The sequence below is a fragment of the Poecilia formosa genome, unplaced genomic scaffold (assembly GCF_000485575.1).
Source record: "Poecilia formosa unplaced genomic scaffold, Poecilia_formosa-5.1.2 Scaffold211, whole genome shotgun sequence".
Lineage (NCBI taxonomy): Eukaryota > Metazoa > Chordata > Actinopteri > Cyprinodontiformes > Poeciliidae > Poecilia > Poecilia formosa.
The window spans coordinates 655,124-679,397 of NW_006800150.1; the positions used below are offsets into that span (position 1 = coordinate 655,124).

At 39.5% G+C, this 24,274-nt stretch overlaps 2 protein-coding genes across 4 annotated transcripts in view; both read right to left on the reverse strand.

Annotated features, from left to right (window-relative positions):
- Positions 1-207: 207 nt before the first annotated feature.
- LOC103148728 (ependymin-like) lies at positions 208-4,536 on the reverse strand. Its single transcript, XM_007567634.2, has 6 exons — positions 4,391-4,536; positions 3,585-3,619; positions 3,330-3,464; positions 1,338-1,521; positions 690-777; positions 208-464 (listed from the first exon to the last, which is right to left on the reverse strand). The coding sequence occupies exons 1-6, from the start codon at positions 4,464-4,466 to the stop codon at positions 314-316; spliced, it is 669 nt and encodes a 222-aa protein (XP_007567696.1). The 5' UTR covers positions 4,467-4,536; the 3' UTR covers positions 208-313.
- Positions 4,537-5,906: 1,370 nt separating this feature from the next.
- pnpla6 (patatin-like phospholipase domain containing 6) overlaps positions 5,907-24,274 on the reverse strand; it is a 37,634-nt gene continuing 19,266 nt past the window's right edge. Inside the window, exons 23-37 of one of the 3 annotated variants that reach the window (XM_007567635.2) lie at positions 24,160-24,223; positions 22,820-22,988; positions 22,558-22,740; positions 22,350-22,468; positions 21,463-21,619; positions 21,200-21,316; positions 20,464-20,533; positions 15,025-15,141; positions 12,343-12,459; positions 10,135-10,283; positions 9,852-10,004; positions 9,308-9,424; positions 9,061-9,148; positions 8,636-8,775; positions 5,907-7,462 (exon numbers count right to left, since the gene is read on the reverse strand). In XM_007567635.2, coding sequence (XP_007567697.1) covers positions 7,397-7,462; positions 8,636-8,775; positions 9,061-9,148; positions 9,308-9,424; positions 9,852-10,004; positions 10,135-10,283; positions 12,343-12,459; positions 15,025-15,141; positions 20,464-20,533; positions 21,200-21,316; positions 21,463-21,619; positions 22,350-22,468; positions 22,558-22,740; positions 22,820-22,988; positions 24,160-24,223 — 1,826 coding nt within the window. In that variant the 3' untranslated portion in view covers positions 5,907-7,396. Of the gene's footprint in view, positions 7,463-8,635; positions 8,776-9,060; positions 9,151-9,306; positions 9,425-9,851; positions 10,005-10,134; positions 10,284-12,342; positions 12,460-15,024; positions 15,142-20,463; positions 20,534-21,199; positions 21,317-21,462; positions 21,620-22,349; positions 22,469-22,557; positions 22,741-22,819; positions 22,989-24,159; positions 24,224-24,274 lie in introns of all 3 variants that reach the window. The other 2 variants (XM_007567636.2, XM_016679435.1) reach the window with 2 other exon arrangements.

The following is a 24,274-nucleotide window of genomic DNA, read 5'->3' on the forward strand; positions in this document are numbered from 1 at the left end:
TATAGATAGTATCGATATTTAGATCGATACGCCCAGAACTAGCACTGACTGCTTTGCCGTGGGTCACCAAAAGGTCACCACATTTCTTCCTGTTATACTGATATTCCTGTTTTACGAACATATTTTGTCCATCTGACGTTTTCTCATAAATTAATGCTCGTTTTCAGCCATGTTTTACGAGTGAAAACCAGTAAAAACACCATAAATCGTGTTTCATTTTATTTCTATTTGAACGTTTTTATTGGTAGCATTTCCTAGACAGCGTCAGCAGTCAGGAAAACATCATCTGAAAATTTTAAGAAGATCCTGCTGCTCACTTCATAGACTGCACTGTCATGGCCAGGGACCCCATGGCAGAGAAGAAGTTTTGCGGCTTGACAAATTTCTCCATTTTTGCTTCGTCACAGAAAGGAGGAACGAAGAAATCCTGTGGATTAGACAACCCAATCACCCAGTTGTAGGTGCTGAAACAGAAATAAAAAAAATTAGTTAATTTTGCCTTAACAAAATTTATTTTAAAAGGACAATATTTTACACTTTGTCTATTAACTATTAGCTAAAGATAGATTTATGTTGGATTTTCTTTTTTTAAAACCACTAATCTGTTACTGCAATGGATTACTTTATTTTGGTAGAAAAAATAGATGTGTTGATGTTCTGCATTGAGCTGGTTGTTGTGTTTGTCCAACCTGATGGTGGTCCATCCTGATTTTGGAGAGTAGTGTGTCAAAGTCACAGGAAGGCAGCCGAACTCAGTGAAGGTGGATGAATACGTGTCTGCACAAACATGAAACACGACTTTATATGTTCCATCCAAAAATGACATTAGTTCAAGGAGAGCTTGTGTTGCAAAGCCAATATGCGGCCATATTGGAGGGTTTTTGAGCATTGCCAGCCAGTTTATGGTCAGGCCACAGCTTCTGAATCGGATTTAAGTTTGGACTTTAACTAGGCCACTCCAAAAAAATGTTTTTTTTTTAATAATTCAGAGGTGGACTTGCTGGTGTGCTTCATGCCATTGTTCTGCTGCATAATTCAAGTGTGCTTCGGCTTAAAGGCACAAACCAGATTCGTTTTCCTGCAGGAAAATACAATATTTTATTTTAATTCGGGCATATCATCCGGGTCCTGACCACCACACTGCTACCACCCTATTGATAAAGGGAATTATTTTCTTTTTATGAACAAGGTTAGATTTATACTTAAAAATATGATCGTAATAAATGATAATATCATAAAATGTTGTTCACTTCCTTACAGCTCCAGAATCAATTTGACACACAGTCCTTGTAGAAACTGAATCGACTCACATGTCACAGGTCAGGGTTCATTCTCACCGTTATTGGGAAATTGCCCCACCCAGGTGTTGGTCAGCAGACCCATCCCCCAAGAGGAGCTGGAGCCCAGGAACGTCTGACCGAGCAGCAAAGCGTCTTCAGGAACATGCATGGGCATGAAGTAGGTATCCAGAGGCAACTTCCTGCACTTCTCAGCGCTCCAGTTGATTTCATACATGACCTCCTGAAAGAATGGATGCAGGCAGTCATCACAACTTCATATTTATTACTGCATTTTTGGGGCTTGCCTATGCAATGGATGGCAGGAACCTCCTGTTCTACACCCAATAAGCGGTCTCTTTATATCTTTATTTTATTTCCATCACCGTTAATGCGGCCTGAACTGCTGTGTCCACCCCCACAAAAGTGGTATCAAAATGTTCAGCTTGACTCCGAGAAGGGAGCTATTACTTTTAGTGGGATTCCGAGTTAAAATGGCGACATAAATTGCAAAAAACGAGCAAAAGACGAGGCTGAGTGTCTCACAGAGTCAGGAATCTTTCTCTTTGAGACACACACAGCACAGTGGATTTCTGACTCCAAAACTATTTTTAACTCGCCCTCAAGACCACAAAAATCGCTCTATTGGTCTCAAAGTCGGTCATGACATAGAAACACATGCCTGGTCCCGTAAAATGTTTTCAAAATTTTGCTAGGGTTTATGGTTTTTTGTCAGGGTCCTTGAGACCGACGCTAGGTGTCTCATAAGGATTGAAACTCTACCAAACAGAGAGACAGCCCAGGTGTATTCATATTTTGTTTACATAAATTTATTATTTCTCTGAATTTTTGAGTGTGAATTAAAATCCTTAGTATGAAGGTTGAAAATTTTCTAGAAAAAAACAATTATCCACTGTCTTTATTTTTTTTTATTTCGCAGCGTGAGTGAGAACCACATGTGCAAAGGTTATAGTCGTCAGTCTCGGACTGAATTTCACTGTGCATGGGGTTCAGCCATTGTAGTGTAGTGGTGAACCAAGTCAGCTGTTGCACTATGGTGATGGACCTGGCATGAGCTTCAGTCATTGCACTCTGGTGGTAAACCATGTCAAGCATGTCAGTACTGCACGGATTCTTACCAAGAGCAAGTCCAGCTGTGCAATCTTGCTGGCTTGCATGGACGTGTTATTGGTTAAGTGTCAGAACGCTGGGTCCAAAGCGACATGCACATGTCGGGCAGGCCCCAGTTAAATTTCTTCAGGAATTTAATATGTCTAGTTTTTATTTGTTGTTTTTAAGACTCTGTAGTTGTGGGTTTAAATAGCATTTCACTGGCAATGTCCTCCTGTAACATTTATAATTACCCAGTAATAGTTTTACATTTCCTGTCAACCTAACATCTTCGAATACAAAAACACAGTTGACCACCAGGCTTTTCTGGGGGAAACCCTGCATCTGTTCTTATAAATTTAAAGAACACATTTAGAGCTCACTGAGTAAAATAATTTCTTTCAAAAATAGATTATTGATAGATTTCGGATGAAAATAATGAAATTGCTAGGATTTTGTCTTAAATAGCCTTATCAATAGTAATACTGAATGGACAGCGGTTTATCAGTCTTTATCCCTGCCTAAAGATTTTCATTTCTGCTTTAGTTGTTTAACAAAGAATAAACATTATAAATGTACAGGTGCCATTTTTCTGTAATAAAAAATGTTTCTGCAGGTCAGGGAACAAGACAAAAAATGTATGTTCTTTTTCATGCATATTATACTCAGCATGAGTTAATCATTAATCACATAAAACCTCATTTGTGTTTCTCTGTGCCAATCAAAGAGTTGTTTTAAAATAACATATAACTGAAAAAAAAACATATCCCAGGTGTAAAGAAAATCTATTTCCAATTCAAAAGTTTAATTGAAAAAAAAAAAATCTTTGTGGTCTGATGAAAACACTGAAGATCTCTAAAGGAAAGAAAATAAATTCAGAAAAAATAAATCTGTGGGACGGGTTCCTTCAGATGAAAGGTTAGTATAACTGATGTGTACAACCTGGTTGTAGAGCATCAGCTCGTCCACTGCCACAGTAAGATTCCCGAAGTTGCCATAGTGTCTGGCCCGCAGCCTCTGTCCCAGAGCGTCGTAGGCAACTATTCCTGATGTCACCATTAGTCCATCTGCAGTCGTCTGGTGAGGAGATTCAAACGGTAAGAAAGCGAGTAAAGATTCAAAGATCCAAGGTTTCAATCTAGATAAGAGTCCAACAGGAAAAATCTTTAAAAAGGTACGAGAAGTCAGTGAACGCACCACAGTAACGCCACCAGTCAACAGTTCTGGAGCAACTATGGAAAAGCAAATTAAAATAATTGAGAAATGCTCTTAATACAAATCGATTTAAAAATGTAACATTATGTTTTACACAGCTTAAACCTGCACTACGTAACTTTTACGAAAACGTTTTTTTTCCCGTGTTTATTAAAACCGTCATGATGTTGTGACAATTTGATATGAGGCTCCTCCACATCCTTCCTCAGCTACAAAAATGCAACGCTCAGGTCAAAAACAACCAATCACAGCCAGGAGGAGTGTCTTAGCGCTGTCAATCACCTCATATATGTGATGCTAAATGTGCTAATGGCTCAGAAAAAAATTACCTACAGAAGACCCGCCTATCTGTCGTCATCGGTAGCTATGCTAACTAGCCTTACACTTAGCATTTGTGGTTGTAGTGAACCAGCTGTAGCATAGCAGAGACCAAGGGGTAGAGGTTGAGCACAAGAGTGATTGACAATGCTAAGTCCCTCCTTCTGGCTCTGATTGGTTGTTTCTGCTCTTAGTACTGGGAGCACTGGGAAAAGAAATGGAAGCTCCATTTTTTTTTTTTTTTTGTTTACCGATTATGTATCATATCACAACATAATCATAATTTTAACAAATATATAAAAACATATATATATATAATTTTTTTGGTTTGTTTTCTAAAAATAAAAGTTACATACTGCAGCTTTAACTGGAGGGAAACGGAAAGAACCTAAACACGTTTTCCTCGTTTTGTCTATGAACTATGGCGACAGACTCCAAAAGAATCCAAAACATTTCCCAGAAACACTTACAGCAGGGTTTTGGTGCCTGACCGGTAGCAGCTACCAGCAGCAGGCTGAAGCAGGACAGCACCCAGACGGAGTTCATGGTGAGAAATTTCTGGAGCAGAACAACCTGTAGGTGCCTTGAGGAAAGCCCAAACACAGTCCTCCTTATATAGCCGCACACAGCTGACTCTGTTCACATGTTCCGCCAATAGCTTGCTTGTTTTGTGTTCCAAGGTCTTCAGATAACGTTTTATTTGGTTAGAGGCTATTTGAGCTCACTAAAAAATGGCGCGTTATTCATGTCTGCAGAGTTGAACGACTAAATGCTGAATTCAGCCATTTGATTCTGGTTTGTTGGAGCAGCGATGCAGGGCTGGGCTAATAAAATAAAAAAAGCAATGGCCAGTTCAGCACTGATGGAAAAAATATTAAACATTCACGAGCTGTGAAAGTTTCTCAAGACACCACGCGTCTAGTTATTCTTCGTAAGATACGATAATTTAACTCTGCACAAGCAGCCAAGTATATTTTGATGCATTTGAAGCATTTTTTTAATAATATGTGTAAAATAGATTTATCAGCATCACATGGCGGTCACAAGGAGTGTTTTTTTTATGTTTGTTTGTTTGTTTTAACTGCAGGTGGGAATATTCCCAAGGTCAGCGTATTTCATCCCCTCCTCCACTGTTCAAACAACTACTCACGATTTTGTTCTTTGACGGAGCCATGAGTTTCCAAAGCTTTCATAATCATGACCGATGCTTTTTTTTCCCCATTGAGATGGTAGCAGCAGTCCAATTCCCACAGACAGAACTTCTTACACAAACTAACGAAGTATTCATGATGAGAAAATATGAAATATGTGTTTTATTGTCAAGTGTTTTCAACGTGTGAACATACTCGTTCTTAAAGATGCAACCCCCAGAACCAGATGGAGAAGGAGCATTCAGTTTTTAAACTGGAACAAACTTCCAGAAAACTGCAAAACTGCTGAAACACTAAGGGCTGTTAAATCAAAGCTGAAACCCCACTTGTTTAGAGTTACCTTTGATAGAGAAATATTTGGAACGCAGATCAGTTTTCATGACGTCTTTATTCTGCCACTGCATTGACATGTTTTTTTTTATCATGTTTTAATCGTGTTCAAGACTTTGAACTACCGAATTTGCTAAAAATGTAAAATATGAATTAACTTGACTTAAGACACAAGAAGAGGTACTGGGCAGGTGTTCTCATCTTTCTCATCTTACATTTTCAAATTTGTAGTATCCCGAGGCTGAATTGCTTTGTTGATATGAAAAAGTGACACAATATGAAGAATGAACAAGTGGTTTCTGAAATTTCAATTCTGAGAAATGCACCAATGTGACATAAAACCCCAAAACAACAAAAAACAAAAACAAACTGCACAGTGTGCGGAGAATTTCAGCCGCATGTGTCGAAAAGCAAACATCGACCTCCACAACCGACCAACGAACTGTGTGAGTTGCATTTTATCACCATTTACACAAATTGATTTAAGACAACAACTTCAAACAGGTCAGGGTAAATGTTATGTTTATTTCCCAATATGCATCATAAATTACAACCTCTTTGTAATCCTTGTCCTAGCAAAGAGCACATCAGACATTTCAGTGCAAAAAAGCTGTAGCCATGTTAATTAAAACAACAATTGACTGCCTTTCGTTAAATCGCAACGCCAATGGTAGACGCATAAATTAAAAAATAAATATAATTAATAAAAAAACAAAACAGACCAGCAAAGGCTGAAACAAACAGAAGAGATGTTTAGAGAACAACTTATTATTTTTGGTTTAGGTTCCCTATTATGCAGCAAAGCATCAACTTACAAAATCCCTTCTATGTACATGTATGAATACTGACGTTATTAAACATGTTATAACCTTGTTACAGTTTCTAACAGAAGTATCGCTGAGATGACTCGGGATTTCTGCGTATTTTTCGTTCCCAAATAAGAATTTACAGTAGATTTGGGGATTTTTTTTTTGTGTGTGTGTGTGTGTGCACCCGATTGGAGAATCAAGCTGGAAAAAAACACAAACAAAAAGGTAAAAAAAAAAAAACCCAGTTTTTTTTTTTTTACCTTTTTCCCCGTGAACGTCAAGTTATATGCAGAAACCCTGAGTGCAGACATTGTGCAAACAGAACCAACACGTTTGTTTGTGTAGTGAAGCGAGTCCAACAAATGTGCCGCAGTCGTGTTCACTGACCGCCGTGAAGTGTGGTTAAAAAGGCTTTAACGCATTCTGACATGATCTCTAAAATGAAACAGTTACTGACTCCTACAAATGATCGCTCAGAATCTAGTCGCTTTTGTCTGTTCTGATCCCTTCCCCACAACGGATCTAGAATAGAAAAAGCACCGTTAGTTCACCTTGCTCTGCTGAATTCAAAATACACAAGTTGTGTTTTGTTTTTCTTGTGAAATAAAATGCTGCTTTATTTTATTCACCATAAACCCTACCTGATTGTTATATATTTACCTTTACACTTTGCCTGTCCAACAGGGTGCTTTCCTAGCGCTGTCTTGGTAACAAGCTAATTGAAGCTTTTCCAATCTGAAATAAAAATTACCATGGCACGAGTAAAACGCACACAAGCGAACGCGCAAAAGCAAATGAGGACCGTGAAATAAGACAAACCCTCAATGGAGAGATGCTTTGCCAAATCAAACATTTTTCTAGAAATTATTAACTGTAAAAGTCAAATTTAGAGAGCTTGTCTAGTGGTATAAATTGAGTTCAGGTTAGTGTCTGTAAGAGGAGAAACTGCTTACATTTAGGACCGCAGAGATTAAAGCAAATGAGACAATAAGAACAAAACTGGTTCTTGAAGGTGGTCAAGAAGAAAAACAAAGAAAACTCCCTAAAAAAAAAGACCATTGCTCCGACGTTGCAGAAATTTCAGATGTTGAGTGTGGCATCCACATTTCAAGTCTTAAGTCAAGAGTTTATGGCCCCTCGGTCGTCTGACCCTCCATTTTGTCCTCTGCTTGTCCAGGGCCTTCTGTCAGCAGTCTGAAGCGTTCGAGTCGCTGGCAGGTTTCCGCCGTTGCCTCACAGATTTATCCTCATCCTGCAGAGCATAAAAAAAGTAATTTTAAGGTTAAAGTGCGACACTCGAGGCCTGTTTCTTCTTCAACAATTTTTTTTTTTCTGAAAACAAGGTCCCTAAAGGAGGCGATGCTTTTGATATTACCCTGAATATTCAAGCTTTGTAGCTTGAATATTGAATACTCATATTCCAACTCGTATTTAAAAATGTTCTGTATGTTTTCTTTTTACGTTCCAACATAACATAGAAGTTATTCTTTGAAACAGATCTTTCACTCAATGGTTTCAGTTTTATTGTCGCTGATGTTGCCCAGTTGACCACGGTAGCAAGACATCGGAAGATTTTCAACAGCGACACATTCTGGCTAAACACAAAACATGTTATTTGCCGCACTGCATCCCAGGTGGAGAACATGAGAGGAAACTGAACTGCTGGGTAAAATGTTGTCACCCAGCAGTCACAAACCAAAACTTCAACAGAGAAGTCAAACTTTACTCAACTAGAAGTTTACAAAACCCCCAAATGAGTCACCGCTTTAGAGTTTATCAAGAAAAATTAACTTAGAGGAAGCTAAGTACGCAAAACGTGATGAAGAGAAAGTTATAACGTAGCTTTAGTATTTTTCAATACGACTTTATTTGGAGAGGGTAATTGCAGGGGTCGCCAACTCAAATTTAAGATTTTTAAAGACAATCATGAATAAAATGCAACACCGATGTCATGACAGAGATGTACAAGAGTCATGCAAGTGACCAAAACTATGAAATTTCTGGGGTCTTTTTGTGGCTCATCGTAGGAACTTTGTGATACGATGGCTAATGGCTTTTTTGTTAGCTAGCTAGCAGGTATTTTCAGCCTGTTGACGGTGGCCGTGACCACCTTGAGTCACAGAATGCAGTGAATGAAGAAAAGTCTGCACACGGCTCAAACTTTGGCCTGATAGAAGTTCCTAAAAAGAATGTATGAAATTAAATACTCTTACCACGACAAGACTTAAGACCTTTGATTAACGAATTTAAAGCCTACTTACATTTTTAAAAAAAATAATTCAAGGCTTTAATTTTAGATAAATGAGTCTAACATCCTGTATAATCTACAGAATATTTGACGGTTCAGACATGAACCAGAAACCAGAAGCAGACACAAACCTCTTGCTTTTTTTGTGTCTTTTATTTATTTCTCATCAGGACTCACAGTCTGGAAAACCCCGTTCTGTCCCCACTCTTCTGGGGAGTGGTCCTCAGCTTCCTCATGCTCTTCCTCATCCCCCTCTTCCTCTCTCACAGGGTCCATCCCATCTTCCTCGTACTCCGTCAGATAGTCTGACTCCTCCGCTGGACACAGAGATTTAAAGCACACATTATAGAGATCACTCAACTGAGCCCACAATACAAATAATACCTACTGTATTAGTAGCAGGTGCTATTTAGAGTAGCAGAAAATTCTAATTTAATTGGGATCCTGGACCCTTTAATTGGTATTACTACTAAAAACAAAGAAGAGGCTCCAACTCTTATTTATTCCTAACCCTAACACACGAATAAAGCAATGTCTGTTCCAGAAACATGCCGTTACGGGCAGAACGGACATTTCCTCCGGTTCTGGGAAGCAGGTTTCACCTTCTGTAGCCACGTAGCTTTGCACCGGCTCTATCCTGGACACGATCTCCGCAAGATCTGTGAAGTCAGCCCCGGGACACGTGTCGATCTGAGAGACAAAAGGATCATCCTCCTTATATTGTAAATCCATATCTGTTGTAGTGAATGTGTATGTTCTACAGGAAACCAACAGCGTTCATGGTGTGTGTGTGTGTGTGTGTGTGTGTGTGTGTGTGTGTGTGTGTGTGTGTGTTATAGCGGGGCTCACGTCTGTCCTCTTGCTGCCGTTGTAGTCAGCTGAGCGGTGATCCCTCAGCATGTTCTTGATGATGTCGCCCCGCGCCCAGCCGGTGAACAGCATCTTGGCGTGCTGATAACCGATCTCCTGCAACAGACGTTCAAAAATGCTGAAAGTTTTAGAAAACACTTTTTTTTCTCCAGCTAATTAGTGAAATAACATGGCCGAACTTTTGGAAGATAGAATATGTAAAGATACGGTCAATGACTGAAGTATTTGAGTTTATACTCAATTTGGAGAGGTGTGTGTATTACATCTCCAAACAATCAAGTCACAATCAAGTGACTGTGTTGCCTTCAGTTGTTATAAAAATATCAAACGTGATTTAAGACATTTGACGTTGCAATTTACAGCCTTTAATTTTGGTCTGTGTCTCTTTAATAAGCTCCTGCTCTTCAAAACATCATCGCAACAGTTGAATTACTAAACTAAGTTAACTTTCTAATATTGATGTACTTCACTGAGATCCAGCTGCATCATGCCCATCATGCTCTAGGAATAAATCATCACTCACATAGATCTCATCAAACTTGCCAAAGTCCATGGTCTTGAAGCGGTCGATGGGCGGTCTGATGTACTCGCAGTAGGCACTTTTCTTTACCACCTCTAGCTGCCGGACACAGGACACGTATGCCAAGCGTGACTGGATCTCCGCCATGTCCGGCACCTGAGGAAGGAAATTAGGCCAGCTGGAGTATTGTGATTGTATTTCAGAAATTTTAGTAGATTTCACAGATTTATTTTTTCAGCAAAAAGTCCTCCAAGGCTGTAAACTCTGAGTCCATCCCGTTCTTTACCTTAACTTTTTCTGCCCAGGGATTGATCCGCTTCCAGAGCAGCCACCAGCCGGACAGGCTGTCACCGTAGTTACAGAGGTCCGTTTCGTCCTGGCTGCCCACATCGATGGCGATGACCGTCCTGGTGCCCACGTTTCTCGCAATGTCCGCTGTTGGACGTTTAACATCAACCCGGAAAAACAAAAACCAGCAGCAAAAAAGCAGAGCAAAGTTACCAGCGTGTTTGTGGATACGATTGTTTGGACGCCAACTCAGGGCGGAACAGAGTCTGGATGGGCTTGAACCGCAAAAATGTGGGTTTGTGCTGATGTACTTCAGATTATTTATGGCCAATTTGTTAGATAAAAACTGAATATATCCAGTTCGACAGGCATGGAGTCTGAATCATGGCTTTTCCGTCTCTGTCTTAGAATTCTGTGGCTATAAATATTTTTGTGGCGTTGAATTACTTTAAGGACAGAAACAGGAAGTCTATCCGCAAACCCCCAAACAATGAACCTTCAGTATGAGCCAGGAAATACAATAAAAACAGCTGAATTCATTACATTCATTCATTACTGATTTAAAGGGGTTTCTTCAAGTCTCTTGTCTGGCTTATCAGAAGAACGCAGAGACAAAATTTCCAAATATTAGCATTTCATCAGATTATTTCCTCTGGCGAGTCTTAATCAATGTACAATGTACGTATATACAGCTTAGAGCAGCACGTCTGGGTTTAACCCGAGTCCAATAGAGGTCAGGTGCTGCTGCCTTAAATGCATTCAAGAGATAAATGTAATTATTTATAAATCAAAGTTCCTCCCCTCAGTATCAACACACACAGATAACATTTATGTTTTTCACAGTTGACCGAAACTGACTTCATAATTTCAAAATGACAGACGTGGGGCTGGGCGATTTGCATCGTGGTTGCTTGTCTTTGGGAATCACATTGGGCGCAAGTTAAAATTGGGCGCCATAATAAATCCAAAATGAGCCAATCAGTTTTGCATTTTGTTAATGTATAGATGTCTTAAATAAATAAAAGAGAAATACTTAAATGAGATAAATGACAGCATACAAAATCGCCCAACCCAACAACAAATCAGAAATACCAACTTAACAAATTTGGATTTTCTTGTCAGGACAGACTGGTGTGCTGTGCAAAATAAAAGCAAATATTCTTTTTTTTGTTTGTTTGTTTTTAGTGCAAGACTGAAGGCAAATTCTCCACCCAATGTTTAATTGATCCACACCAGGCTGCTTGACGGGGCAAAAATCCTCTCAGCCACTTCAATTCATCAGGACCAATGGCTACAAGTTTAATAAAATGCTGACTTTTCCCATCTTTAAACCAGAGCTGCATTCAGCAAACATTCAATCATTTATTTAACTGAAATAAAACTGAACTGGTGGAAGATGTATTTGAGACATTCACCTTTATGGTCTTAAATTATTCATATCCCTGGCAGATTTAAGCTTAGATTAATCTATTCAATTTTAACTACATTTCCTTCTGAATGAACGTAATCATAACATTTTGAAGTGACCTAATAAGAAGGGAGATACAGATTAAGGTGATGGCAAAGAGTCACCACCTCTCATCTCAACCAGGAGGTGAGAAACTGTAAAAATCTGCTCAGCAATAATGGAAACAGATCAATTATATTTATTTTCACAACTGAGTTTTCTTTTATTTATTTATTTGAGCTCACTTCAATTTTTAATCGAAATTTGCCAGGGGTACGAATAATTTTAGGCTTAACTTTACATAGAGGTGCATTTCAGTACGTAATAAGATAATCAAAACCTTATTTCATTTACTTAATTCAAAAGGTGAATTTCATTTCTACGCATTTAGTCAACAGAATGAACACAAACCGGATTTAAACATATCACCGTGTGTGTAATGAATCTGTAAAATATGAGATTCGTTATCTCAACTAAAAATAAATCAGTATTTGACTTGAGATTAGATGAGTTAAGTAACTATCTATACTGGTTTGATGTTTTTTCGACTGGGAAAACTCAGCATCACCACTGGACTACCCTCATATAACCTTGTCTCCTTACTTACCGTTACAGGTAAACATTAGTAAATTGATTAATACGGCTTCCCCTCATACAGCGCTTCCCCATCCATCGCTCCACCTCCCCCCCGCCTGGAGCTGGCCAGACATTCAGAGGTACGGAGCGTTTTGGGGGCTGAGGGACTCCACCTGTACTTGCCTGGCAGGTTGTTGATGTAGCCACCGTCCATTAGCAAGTTGCCGTCTTTGGGGTCGCAGAGAGGCGGCAGGTACCCCGAGAGGGTCATGCTCGCCCGTACATAGCGCCACAGAGAGCCTGGCACACCAGGGAGGAGGAAGGAAGGGGAAGGGGGGGGATAACATCTCAATAACGTTTCCTACACCTTATTTGATTAGTGCCGACACAGACCGCAACCCAAACAGCAGAGGGAGCTCAGCCAGAGGGCGGCAGCTGATCCCCGCATATGCTGGGACTGCCGTGCTGCTCATCTTTAGACTGTGTTGCAAACCTCATTACCCGACACAGAAGCCCTGTGAGACTTATGCAAAAGGTAATAAAGCAAATGGCAACAACCCCCCAAGAGAGCACAGAGGCCATCACAGACCTCCAAACGGTGTCCCATCAACAGTGCTTCATTGCTTCTAATTGTGCGAAATTATTTATTTTGTATATTTCTACATAAATAGCTAAATAGCTAGATAATTAGCTGCCTAATTATCTAGCTACATAACTAGCTAGCTTGCTAGATAATTAGTTCACTAGATAGCTAGGTAGCTGGCTAGATAGATACTTAGCTGGATAGCTAGCTAGATAACTAGCTTGATATCTAATTAAATTAGATATTTAGACAGATATCTAGATATTGAAATATCTAGCTAGATATCTATCTTTATATCTAGATAGACAGGTATCTAGCTAGATATTTAGATATCTAGCTAGATATACAACTAGTTATCAATCTAGCTAGATATTTAGTTAGCCAGATGGAAGCTAAGGTCCTTTACTTGCAATGTTTCTATTGACAAAGCAGCAGCAGATGTTGACTGGACAACATTTCAAGGTCTGATACTGTGAACATGGCAGAGAAGCAACCAGCCTACTCAGTCCTGCAGCACAGCTCAGAGCCAGCAGGGGGCAGGAGAAGGCTAGACGCTGCATGGGTTGGAAGGATAAGGAGCACCACAGAGAAAAGCGAGGGGTGCCGCTGTGCATGTAGTATGCTGATTGCTAAGGTGGGATTATCCTACTAAAACGTGACTATAGAGAGGCAACCGGCTTAAATTTCGATTCAAGGGCTTTGTTCGGTTTAGATAAGGGTTTACAGTGTGCAACAACAGGATCCAGAACACATATTCTCATATTTACAGCTGATCTTCAAGAACTGGCATGCAGATAAAAGGAAGCAAAGCCAGGGAGGAGAACAGGAGCTGAGCAGGAGAGGCTGAACATGTTCCTGTAGGCAGAGATGATTGAAGTAAAAACAGGAGAGTGACATGCTCCCGGGGGGTGGGGAAGGAGAATGGCATCAGTTCAGCCCATGGGGACAAAAACATTTCGATCCTCCGAAACGCAGAGCGATCCGTAACAACAGAAAACACATGATGAAGGTTTGGTGTTTCACAAGACTTCAGAGTCGCAACAATATTCATCATCCTTAAACTTTTTCACATTTTATTCATGTTAAAACCATGAAATTTAAAGTACTTTATCGGGACATTATGTGACAGACCAACAGTGAAATGGAAGGCAAAGGTTTTCTTTCATAAATAAAAATCTGAACATTTGTGGCCAATGTTTATATTCATGTTATGGCTGGGCAAAGTGGCAAAAACTGTATCCTGATAAGGATTTCTTATCAGTCAATATTAACATTTATTCATTAGTTGTTTTTTTTTTTTGTTTTAAATATCTAGCCAAACTGGTAATATGATATTTCCTGTTTTATCCACAGCTTTCACTCCACACAGTCGTTTATTTTTAAGCGGTTATGAGGCATGGTGACCAAACCTGAAACTGCTGCTGCGCACGTTACTGAGCAGGTTGTTGCTAGGTAACCAAAGAGTGAGTGAGTTAGTTGATGCCACCAACCTAGCTTAGCTGGCAGTGAGAGGTTGGGCGGCTAAAGTATTTCAATCTGTCTACATTACCCAGAATGCTGTGCGGTTCTGGACTGGAGTTCAGTAAAAGTATTGAAAATTCTACCAGATGCATTGTCAATCGATACACATCTATCTCCATAAGTGTTGCCATTGATTTACTGACCAGCTCTAATCTATGTGTTGGTCCAACACATAAAATGCCATTAAAATGTGAAAAAGTTCAAGGAGTGTGAAGAGTTTCGCAACAAATCGCTATCTCCATGTCGAAATCAACACATTAACCCTCAACTTATTGTAGAAAAAAATATATATGCTAAAAAAAAAGAAAAGCCAGCATAGACAATTTTTTTTGTGTCATCTTATGAACTTCCAAGGGAAAATGAATTATTTTAGCTCAAATGTCTTGGACAAAAAGAAACTTTGTGGTCATGCATAAGACGCTCAAACATGCACGGGCAACATCTCAGATCTCAGAAATGTTGCATAGCTGGATTATAGTCCAACACACTGATTTAAGAACGGAAAGGGTTACATGAGTGTATCACAAAGCCAGTGGGATCTAGAACAGGATGTATAAAACAGGACACTTAATCTACATCTATAAAGTATTTCCTTCCAAACCATGGGCTCCCAATGTTCGCCTGGTCAAGGATGGGTTAGTTACAAATGAGAACTGGGGTAACAGTAAAGAGGAGGGTAGCCAAGTGGTTGACCGTCGATTCAGGGAACGTGGGGAGAGAGAGAGAGGTGATTTTTGGTGAGTGGGTGTTTGAACTCTGACCTGGGACATTGTTAACATAGCAACCATCCACAAGCAAGTGGCCATCCTTGGGGTCGCACAGGGGAGGTAAATAGGGGGTGTAGGAGGCGCTGGCTCTAACATAGCGCCAGACGCAACCTGTCGGGGAAATGGAGATGGACAAGGAGGATCACATCAAATATGAGCCGGACTCCACGTCACAGACGGTGGAGAAAAAACAACAACAAAAAAACAGGAGGAGGAAAAGAAAACAAAACGAGAAGGACAGAGAAAGGAACAGAGAAGAAAGCAAAGACGGAGAGGAAGAAACACTTGAGACACAGAGACAAAAAGCTAAAGAGGCTCCAAGGAGAAAAGAAACAGAAAGAAACGGGATGTTTTCTCACTAAAGTCTACTTACAGTAATGTGCAAAAGTCTTGGGGCATCCCAGTTCTCTTTTTACAACGTCGATCAACTTATCATAGTAATAAAAGTCTCTCTTTATTGGCTTTTAAGAATGCATTTAAACTGTTCCTTGTTAGAAGATACACAACCTGAATTTTAAAAGCAAAAAGAAGGTGCACAAGTTTGAAGTTATTGTGGATTTTGTCTGATAATGAATAGTCAATTTCACATACACCGGCTCTAATAAACACATACACCTCCACTGACTTTTGGGTAAATGTTCCTTACCAAGCCGCAGAAAAAGCTCATGCCTTTATAAGCCACCATCAAGCTTTTTCACAAATCTGGCTTGAGATCTAACCACTCATCAGAGGACACAGTAGATATCATTTAGGTTGGTTGGAACTTGCTTTTAAACATAATCTATACATTTCCAAAGAGCTTGAGGTCTGGACCAATCCAGAAGATTACTGCCACTTTATCCATTATGAACGCCAAACAGTTTCAATGTTTCAATGAACTTTTGTAAGTTGGAAAATCTGATTCCATCCGAACTTATTTCTGGTCACTGAAATCAAGTGTTTCTCATACAAGTACAAAACTTTTTTTCCAGAAGGGATTTTGTTTGTCCATGTGTGGGAGGAAAAAAGACTTCCAAAGGCTGAAGGTGTTGGAGGTTTGGAGCAGGTGTTTCTTTCTTAGGCGGCACCCTGGGTCCACATTCAGGGATCCTCCAGCTATGATACTTTAAGCCTTAGGGCTTCTTCTGTTGCTCTTAAACAGAAATGCTCCATTTAGTTTGCATTTCTAACCAGACAGAGATTTCCATATACACATCAGAACTGATTTAGTAATATATAAAGCATGTTAGCAATGGCCCAGACCTCAGTCGTATGGATTAAAAGTCAGACCTGTGGTAGGAATCCATTGTATTTAAATGAACAATGCCATTTCCGATTGAAGAAATGTTCAAATATTTAAATCGGACGATGCCATAAGTTTTTTGTGCATCAACTTCAAACTTGTTCCCGTTTTTAAAATTCATTCAAGTTTTATGTTGGTATTCAATGCAGGAACGAGTTAAACGCACTTTTAAAAAGGCCCTAACGACTTTCATGCCGATAATGATTGCATATCAGCCTCCTACTGGGATGGCCAAAACTTAGACCTCGTTTTTGAGTTGCTCTTAAGTATTACTTTTATAATCTTACTGTCATTCTTTCACTGTCTGCTTCAGATCCCTGTCCACATGTTTTGTTTTGTTTTTGCCCAACCCTAAAAAGATTTTTCCAAAGGTTTCCATCCTGTGTTCACACAGAGACAACATTTTAGAGAAAACTAAACTGATTTGGAACAAAAGGGCTTCCAGAGTGAAAATGTCTCTCCTGGTTATTCTTCTGGACAGTGAAAATGATCATGCAGCCTAACTGCTAACCTGATCCATAACCCCAAACGTGTCATACCAATCAGACTTAACCATTTTTTGTTTCCTTACTGTGTTTATCACTAACCTCATGTGGAAGCCTTATGTCCCATACTTCGTGTTTAGTGCCACTTATAGGTCTGGAGAAGTAAAAACAATTGTGTTTTGGGCCGTTCCTTGAGTTTTCGTGTGTCTAAATGCTTTTTTTTTTTTTAATGGTTCTTTGTGGACGCAGGTGAGACTGACAACCTATATTAGAAAAAATGTTTTCGTGAGGATGGAAACGCGAATATGGCAAACTATTAGTATCAAAAAGCAGACTTAAAATATGTTGTTCTGAACCATAAATAGTGGGATGTGCCGTTTTTTTCTGGTGGGTAAAATGCCCCTAAATCTAGTGACTGAGCACAAATAAAACATCCTCTGGATGATAAAACATGTATGAAATGTGACAAAATATGTATACTGCACATTATTTAAGCCACTGTGCATTTTTTTACGTGATCGTGCTTTATTTACACCACCAAATGTTTAGATTCACAACATGTTTCACGCAAAAACGGCGCATCACCCCATTTACAACATGTTAATATTTGATTTTTGATACTAAAGGCTTGCCATACTTGGGAAACCACTGTGTCGAGATCACTCGTAAAGTCCTCAAGAAAGCCTGGTAAGTTTTGAAGCGAAGTATAGCATTTATGTGCAGAAATATAAATTTTTAATTCAAACTTGTTGTAGTTGTACATTTTCAAATGCAGCCAGATTTGTTTTAAAGACTCCAAAAATAGGCAGACAAATACTGAATAATAAACTACAAACAAAGAAAAGCTTGATTGGATTAGTATCAGTCAAACTTAATGGTTGACGATTGAGAATTACTCAACAAAACTGGTTTAGAACGTCAGCTTCTGAATGATTGGCGCTTTAAAATTGAGCTTAACATAGCATTAGTGTTGTTAGGAGACTGGATCAAACGGGTGACATGGGGAGAACCACTCAGACAACGGCAAGAGAGAGGAAAAGGAAGAGAAAGAGTGAGTAAGGAGACCATCAGTTTGTTTTAAACTACTGGAGATGTAATTATTTTTCCATAAAAAGGAGATTAATGGGGAAATTAGTAACATTTGTGCCATCTCTGTAGCTTCGATGTCGGGATACGGCCAAAGAAAAAAAAGCAAGTTGCTTTCTATGTGACAGCCATTGAAATGGCTGCCCAGTAAGTTTTTCCTTCCCAAACCTGGAGTACTGAAATGGTACCAAATAAAAACTACAGGAAGCAAAGAATGAAGGTGAATATAGGACAGAAACAACGTAGTACGTTACTGGGGGGGGTAATGGAAACGATTTAAGAAGCGATGTGTTCTGGATCCTACATGTTGACACCGACGTAACAGGGGACTTTTCTGATTTAGGATCAACATCTACACAGGTTATATCTAGGGCAGAAGCTTTAAAAGGCTATCAGAGTGAGGCATATTTACACTAAAATAAATTTAAAAAAAGTTAGCATTTAATGAAAAGAAGGGACGTGTAGAGGAAGTGAGAAAAGAAGATGAAGAAAGAGTCTAGATGAAGCACATAACGGGAGCAATGACAGAGGAAAAGGCTTTGCTTCAGCAGTTAGTCCACACACATGCCAAGGTGCAAACATCAGCAGCATTCCTGCAGGACATCAAATACAGCGCTAAAGCTCCATAAAACCAGCAGCTACAATGCAATTAAAGCAGCAAGATGTCAATGTGACGCACCACGCTGCAAAAGATAGCTTAGCGTTACGTTAACTGGAAGTCAAGAGCGCTGGATTTGATTTTACACATTCAGAAAACGCAGCACACAACTGGTTAACTCTTCGGTTGAAGCTAATTCAAACACAATTAGAGGATTATTCGTGCAGAGTCGCAAACAGTTGAACATGTGAATTAAAGTCGTTTTGGACTTTGATGTCTGCCGTTAAATTGTCTGATGGAGAGAACATTTAAGGTCCACCACCTCCACTTCATCCAAACGCTAACGAGAAACCTGAACAAGACCTGACGAGTCTTTGGAAGTCAGGGTTGGAGACGAAGTGCCTCAGGTTCTCTGAGGTGAATCGCAGTTTAGAAAACGAATTAATAAGAAAATGGAGAGAGAAGACTGGTTAATGGCCAACGATTAATCAATATTACAGTGCTAATCATGATCTTTTAAGGAAGATGCATTTTGGAGTTTCTAGAGCTGGGCGATAAATCGATTTTATAAAATTTTTGGTTTTTGAAGATTAAACTTTTGGAATAATCTGGATCCCCACCCCCCCATTTTGCTCTGTGGGTTTCCATGGTTCAGAGTGATGTCAGCATGCTTAACGAGCGAGTTTCACAGCTTCCATTTATTCCGACTTTGAATTCATTACGACAAAAAGTAAGGATCAGGCTCAGATTAAAAAAATAAATAAAAAAATAAAATCAAGTCATAACGCTACAAACTTTATTTCTAACAGTATGATTTAATGTGAGAAAAAGGTTGAAATAATATGAAAATAAAGTCTTAACATTACCAGAATAAAGTCGTGATATCAGGAGAATGAAGTAGTAATTTTATGAGAACTCCAACAGAAAAAATAACAAAAATATATCCAAGATTTACCAGCACCCCTCCAGACCCCACTAAGGGACAAGGGTGTAAAGAAAATGAATGAATGAATGAATGAATGGATGGATGGATGGATGGATGGATGGATGGATGGATATCCAAGATTTTTCCTCATGAGGAAAACAAAATACATTTGTCTTTATTCTGCTAATGTTGTGACTATGTCCTCTCAGCTCACAGAAGGAATAGCTGAAACAAAAGCCACTCTTTGAAAATAGTTCCTGTCATTTGTAATTCCTTTTTCAGAAAAGAAAATGATGGGGGGAAAAAAAATTCTTAAAATTAGAAAATGGATCTAGTATTAAAAATATATATATTTTATTTTGAAACCATATCGCCCAGCCTAACTTCATGTCATCCTCACAACTAGAGAGCCACGCAGTCTCATTTCAAGTGACTTCTTTTCACTTTTAGTCCCAGCCTGTCTTCATGCATCATAAGGCTGTGAACATTGTTTTGTGAATCTCTCTCTCTAATAACTAAATTATTGTCAGTGAAAGAGAGACTGCGCTGGCTGCTGCAGCTTCCTGGCATCAACTCGTCCCTAACACTGATCTTCAAACGTTCCTGCTAACCTACCTGGAGGATGGTCAAAACGTTGACCTTCTGGCCTGATGTGACCTCTGCTGAACAGTTAGATCTCCAATGGACCTTTCAGAAGCTACCGTCACATTCGTTTCTAATATTTTACGCTTTGATAAAGTTTTTAAAACATTCTTCTTGAAAACCAGTGAACTCTTATTGGTGTGATTTCTACTGCAGGTGTTTGGCCTTGGTGGAGGTTATGAAAACAGCAGCTTCAGTCTTTAGTACAAATCAGAAAGCAAATCTCTGCCATCATTAAGCCCAATCGGTCCAAAAGTCGGGTTTTTGTCCGTTTTGTGCTCCAGGTTATTCAAACGGTTATTATTTTTACATTTAACACCAGCAGATACAAAACTTTTCCGGAGTAGTTTTTGATGGTTGACATGCCATTGCATTGGTTCTGTAACGTGCTCAACTCAGCTCGGCTGCGACTCACCGTCCTGATGGACGCGCATGGCTGACGCCGTGATGTCCGTGGTGACGTTGAAGTATGGGAGCCACAGGTCCTGAAGGTTAAAGACAGGGTCTTTAACTGCTGCCATATTTTTCAATATTGTTCTATTAGCAGAATGAAGGTTTGGACTTTTCTCCTACAGTAAAATTTAAGCACTTTTCAAGCTTTTTCATGGTTAGTTTTCAAACTTTCCCTGGACCACTTTAGAGATAAAAACAGCACAAATGAATTAAAGAAGACAGTTTCAACACACTGTTTTATATCATTTATTACTGCTATTAAATGTCACTATTACACATAACGTACATGCCTGACCTAAAAAACATGCTCTTGCTAAATTCTCTGGCATTTAGCAAATAGGAATATATTTGCTAATTGCAACTGACCTAAAACAAGAGAAATTTAATCTGATTTAACTTCAGACAGAGTGAAAGTCTCTTTTTATTATCTTTAAATATCTGATTTCAACTGTAAATAAATTTAGGCTTTCAATCAAATGATACATTGCACTTTATTCCAAAACCACACAGTTTCAAGGACTTTATACAGAAATCAAGAACCTTCTAAACCTTGAGAACAGCTAAATGAAATTCAAGCATTTCTAAGGATTTCAAGCACCAATACAAACCCAGCAAAGGTGAAATCTATCAGAAACGACTGCATATGAAAAATCTTGCTAGAGAATAAAAAAAAAAAAATAAAAAAAAACATCTCTTACCTCAATTTGCTTGTCCTCAAACACATTATAGATGCTGGTGTTGAAGGCCGAACCGGAGAACATGGAGGTGATGGGATAGGTGAGGTCCAGGACTGTTTTAAATACTGAATTCATCGACTGTTAAACCAAAAAGCAAAGACACATCAACTTCTGTTCCATCGCTCTGATACATTAGTGCTTCTTGGTGACGTGTTAGATGTAAACTAGCCACTACGTATGAGAAAATGGAACAAGAATGGACATAGCAACGGATTGCACTGAACCTTGGACCATTCTCTGGCTCTCTGTTTGGTCCGAACGGCGGTCCTTTCCTCGGCATACAGCGCTCCGATGAACGAGCCGATGGACGTGCCGCCCACGATGTCGATGGGAATCCCGGCTTCTTCCATGGCTTTAATCACCCCCACATGTGAGCAGCCTCTGCAGGACAAAATGCACAGGATGTATGATGAAGTGAACTTTCACATTAGTTGCACAAAATAATCGTTGATTAATTAGATATGCACTAAAAATGCTGATTCTGTGAGTTTAATCTTTGAGTTTGAGCTCTGTTTGTTTACAAATACAAATTAGTAAACTGCAATTATAACTGATTGTTTTTAGGTTGGCCAATTAAACTAATCCCCCTCTCCCAGATTTTACTAAATCTAACCCAGAAGCTGTTAGAGGTGCTGATGTTTTTAGCAGCAAGACTGGCTTTTAAGTCAAATTCTGCTCCAGGCCCCATACAGCCTTGGACCGGCCCTGCATGAGTTAAATCTGCTGCACTGCACAGAGATGCTCAACAAACAGGAGATTGAATTCTATGGTGCTAATGTGGCTTTCGTAGCTTTTCCATTTAGTGTCTGCTGCGTTTTTAAAAAGAGTCACAGAAAATGTTTTGGTTGCTCAAGTTTTAAGGGACGAATCTCTCAGATCTCCACGCGGCCGCGGGCAATAACTCTGGCTGACTAAGTGGACAAAGCATTTGGTATGGTTTGATGCTTCGTGTAACCGGAAAAATAATAAAAGAAATAATAATAAAATAATATAAAACCAGAGTGATGCGTCACTATGAGGAGAGTGCGAAAGCTAGCTAGCTAGCAAATATATATTAGCAGCTGGTTAGCTAGTCAGCTACTTAAACCAACTACTTTGGGCTCAGACTCACCTGGCTCCGCCTCCACCCAGCACGAGCGCGATGCTGTTTCCAGTGAGAACTCGGGCCAGCCGAGAGAAATCGCTGTGTCTGTCCGCCGTTTTCTGAAACACCTTCTCATAAACTTCCCTCTGTGGAGACAAAATACAAACGGCAACGCATGAAAATTAGCTCTTTAATTCAGAAGACTTTTTTTTTTTTTAATTGTACAGAAATGTACCAGTTTAGTGGGGCTGCGTCTGGAGAAGACCCGGCGGGGACACTTCAGGTGGAGATGACCTGAGCACCAGCTACGCATGTTGAGCCACTCCACGGTTCTGGACGGACCGGGTCCGTCTTCTCTGTGCAGCAGGATGAGCTTCTTCAGCGCGCGGACGGCCGTGTTTTCCAGCATCTGCTCCAACTTTAGGGACGACGACAAGAGGAGATTAGCGTTACGGTGCAGTTATCACCCTCACAGTGCTCTGCTGGCGGACACGCACCTCCCCCAGAGCGGGCTCCTGATCCCCCACGCCCACTATCAGGATGCAGTCAGCCTGCCGGATGCAGCGCTGCGTCCACGGCGTCATGCTGCTGTCCGTCTGGTACAGGACGATTCGATTGATGTCCTCCTGCTGGGCCAGCCAGCCAGAAAGACGGTACTCGTAGATGCTGAAATCAACGGGGAGATGAGGAACGGCGTTTTATTCCAGCAACAGTTCTCCGTGGATCTTCCAGAGTGGCGATTAACAGCCACTCTGGAAGATACTCTGAATAGCTAACATCTACAGTCTTCCTTATTTTAGCTCTTGCAGGTACAGCTAATCAGCATCAAGGAAAACGAATGGGGCACCTGGATTGGCTGCTGTGAAAGCCTGTCATTAAGCATTGCTCTGAGGTGCTTTCAAGTTCCCAAGCTGCATTTTCTCCTGAATATGTTAGCATTTGTTGTGTTTGGAGTTACGGTACACAAAAACATTTGCAAACAGTCTGAATATGCAAATACTCACGCTCATTTGTGGTTCTGTAATAATCTAAATTTGAGAGAAATGGAACAAAATGTAACAAATAAACAATGTTTTATGTTTGAGCTTTTAATATGCACAGCTGTAACCTTTTTCCTTTTAAAAAAGTGGCTCTCAAGTTTTCAGAATTTAGTTTTACTAGGCTGGTTAGTCACAGCTGGTACCCGCGAGTCCACTGTTGAGTTTTTAAACGTGGATATAAAAGAAAAGGTTTTTTTTTTCTTAATGGAGTTAATTGCATAACATTTTCAAAACCGAATGACCAAAAAGTACAACTAATATATGTTTAGATGTTTCTTATTTGAAAAACGTGATTAAAAAATTACACAAATATTATCCTATGGAATAAAATGTTTTCATCTTCTCATTTTTCAAAAATTTTTTTTTTTGTACTTTAAAACTTATAAATAGCAATAAAATAGTGTTTCTTTAAAAACTGCAAATTATATGTAGAGAGAGAAATTGCGGCTCAATTGTTTTCGTCTGTGAGCCGAAGGCAAAATGACTGAAGTTTGATTTAGACAATGAGGCATCAAATCAAATCTGAAGAAATTAAACAAAGCAAATTAAATTCACACTCTAGTTTCCATTTTCCAAACTTTACCAGGCCTGGAAAAGATGGAAAATAAATGTATTACTTTTCCACACAGCAAAGGATCTCTGGATAAACTTCAAACAAATTAATATACAAAAAGGATTTGAGAATGTGCTCAATTTTAGAAATGTTTTCGATTTTTCTGGAAAATGTGTTTGTAATTCGTAAGAAAAAGAAAACAAATGCTGGAAAAGGGAAACGTTTCCCTGAGCACTAGACTGACCTGTCCAGAGCAGACGCTCCCAGCCGCTCCCTGATGATGTCACTGGTGAGAAGCAGAGTGGGGCCTTCGCGTGTCAAACGGGGACAAGGTCAAATAAATAAACCAAAACAAGATA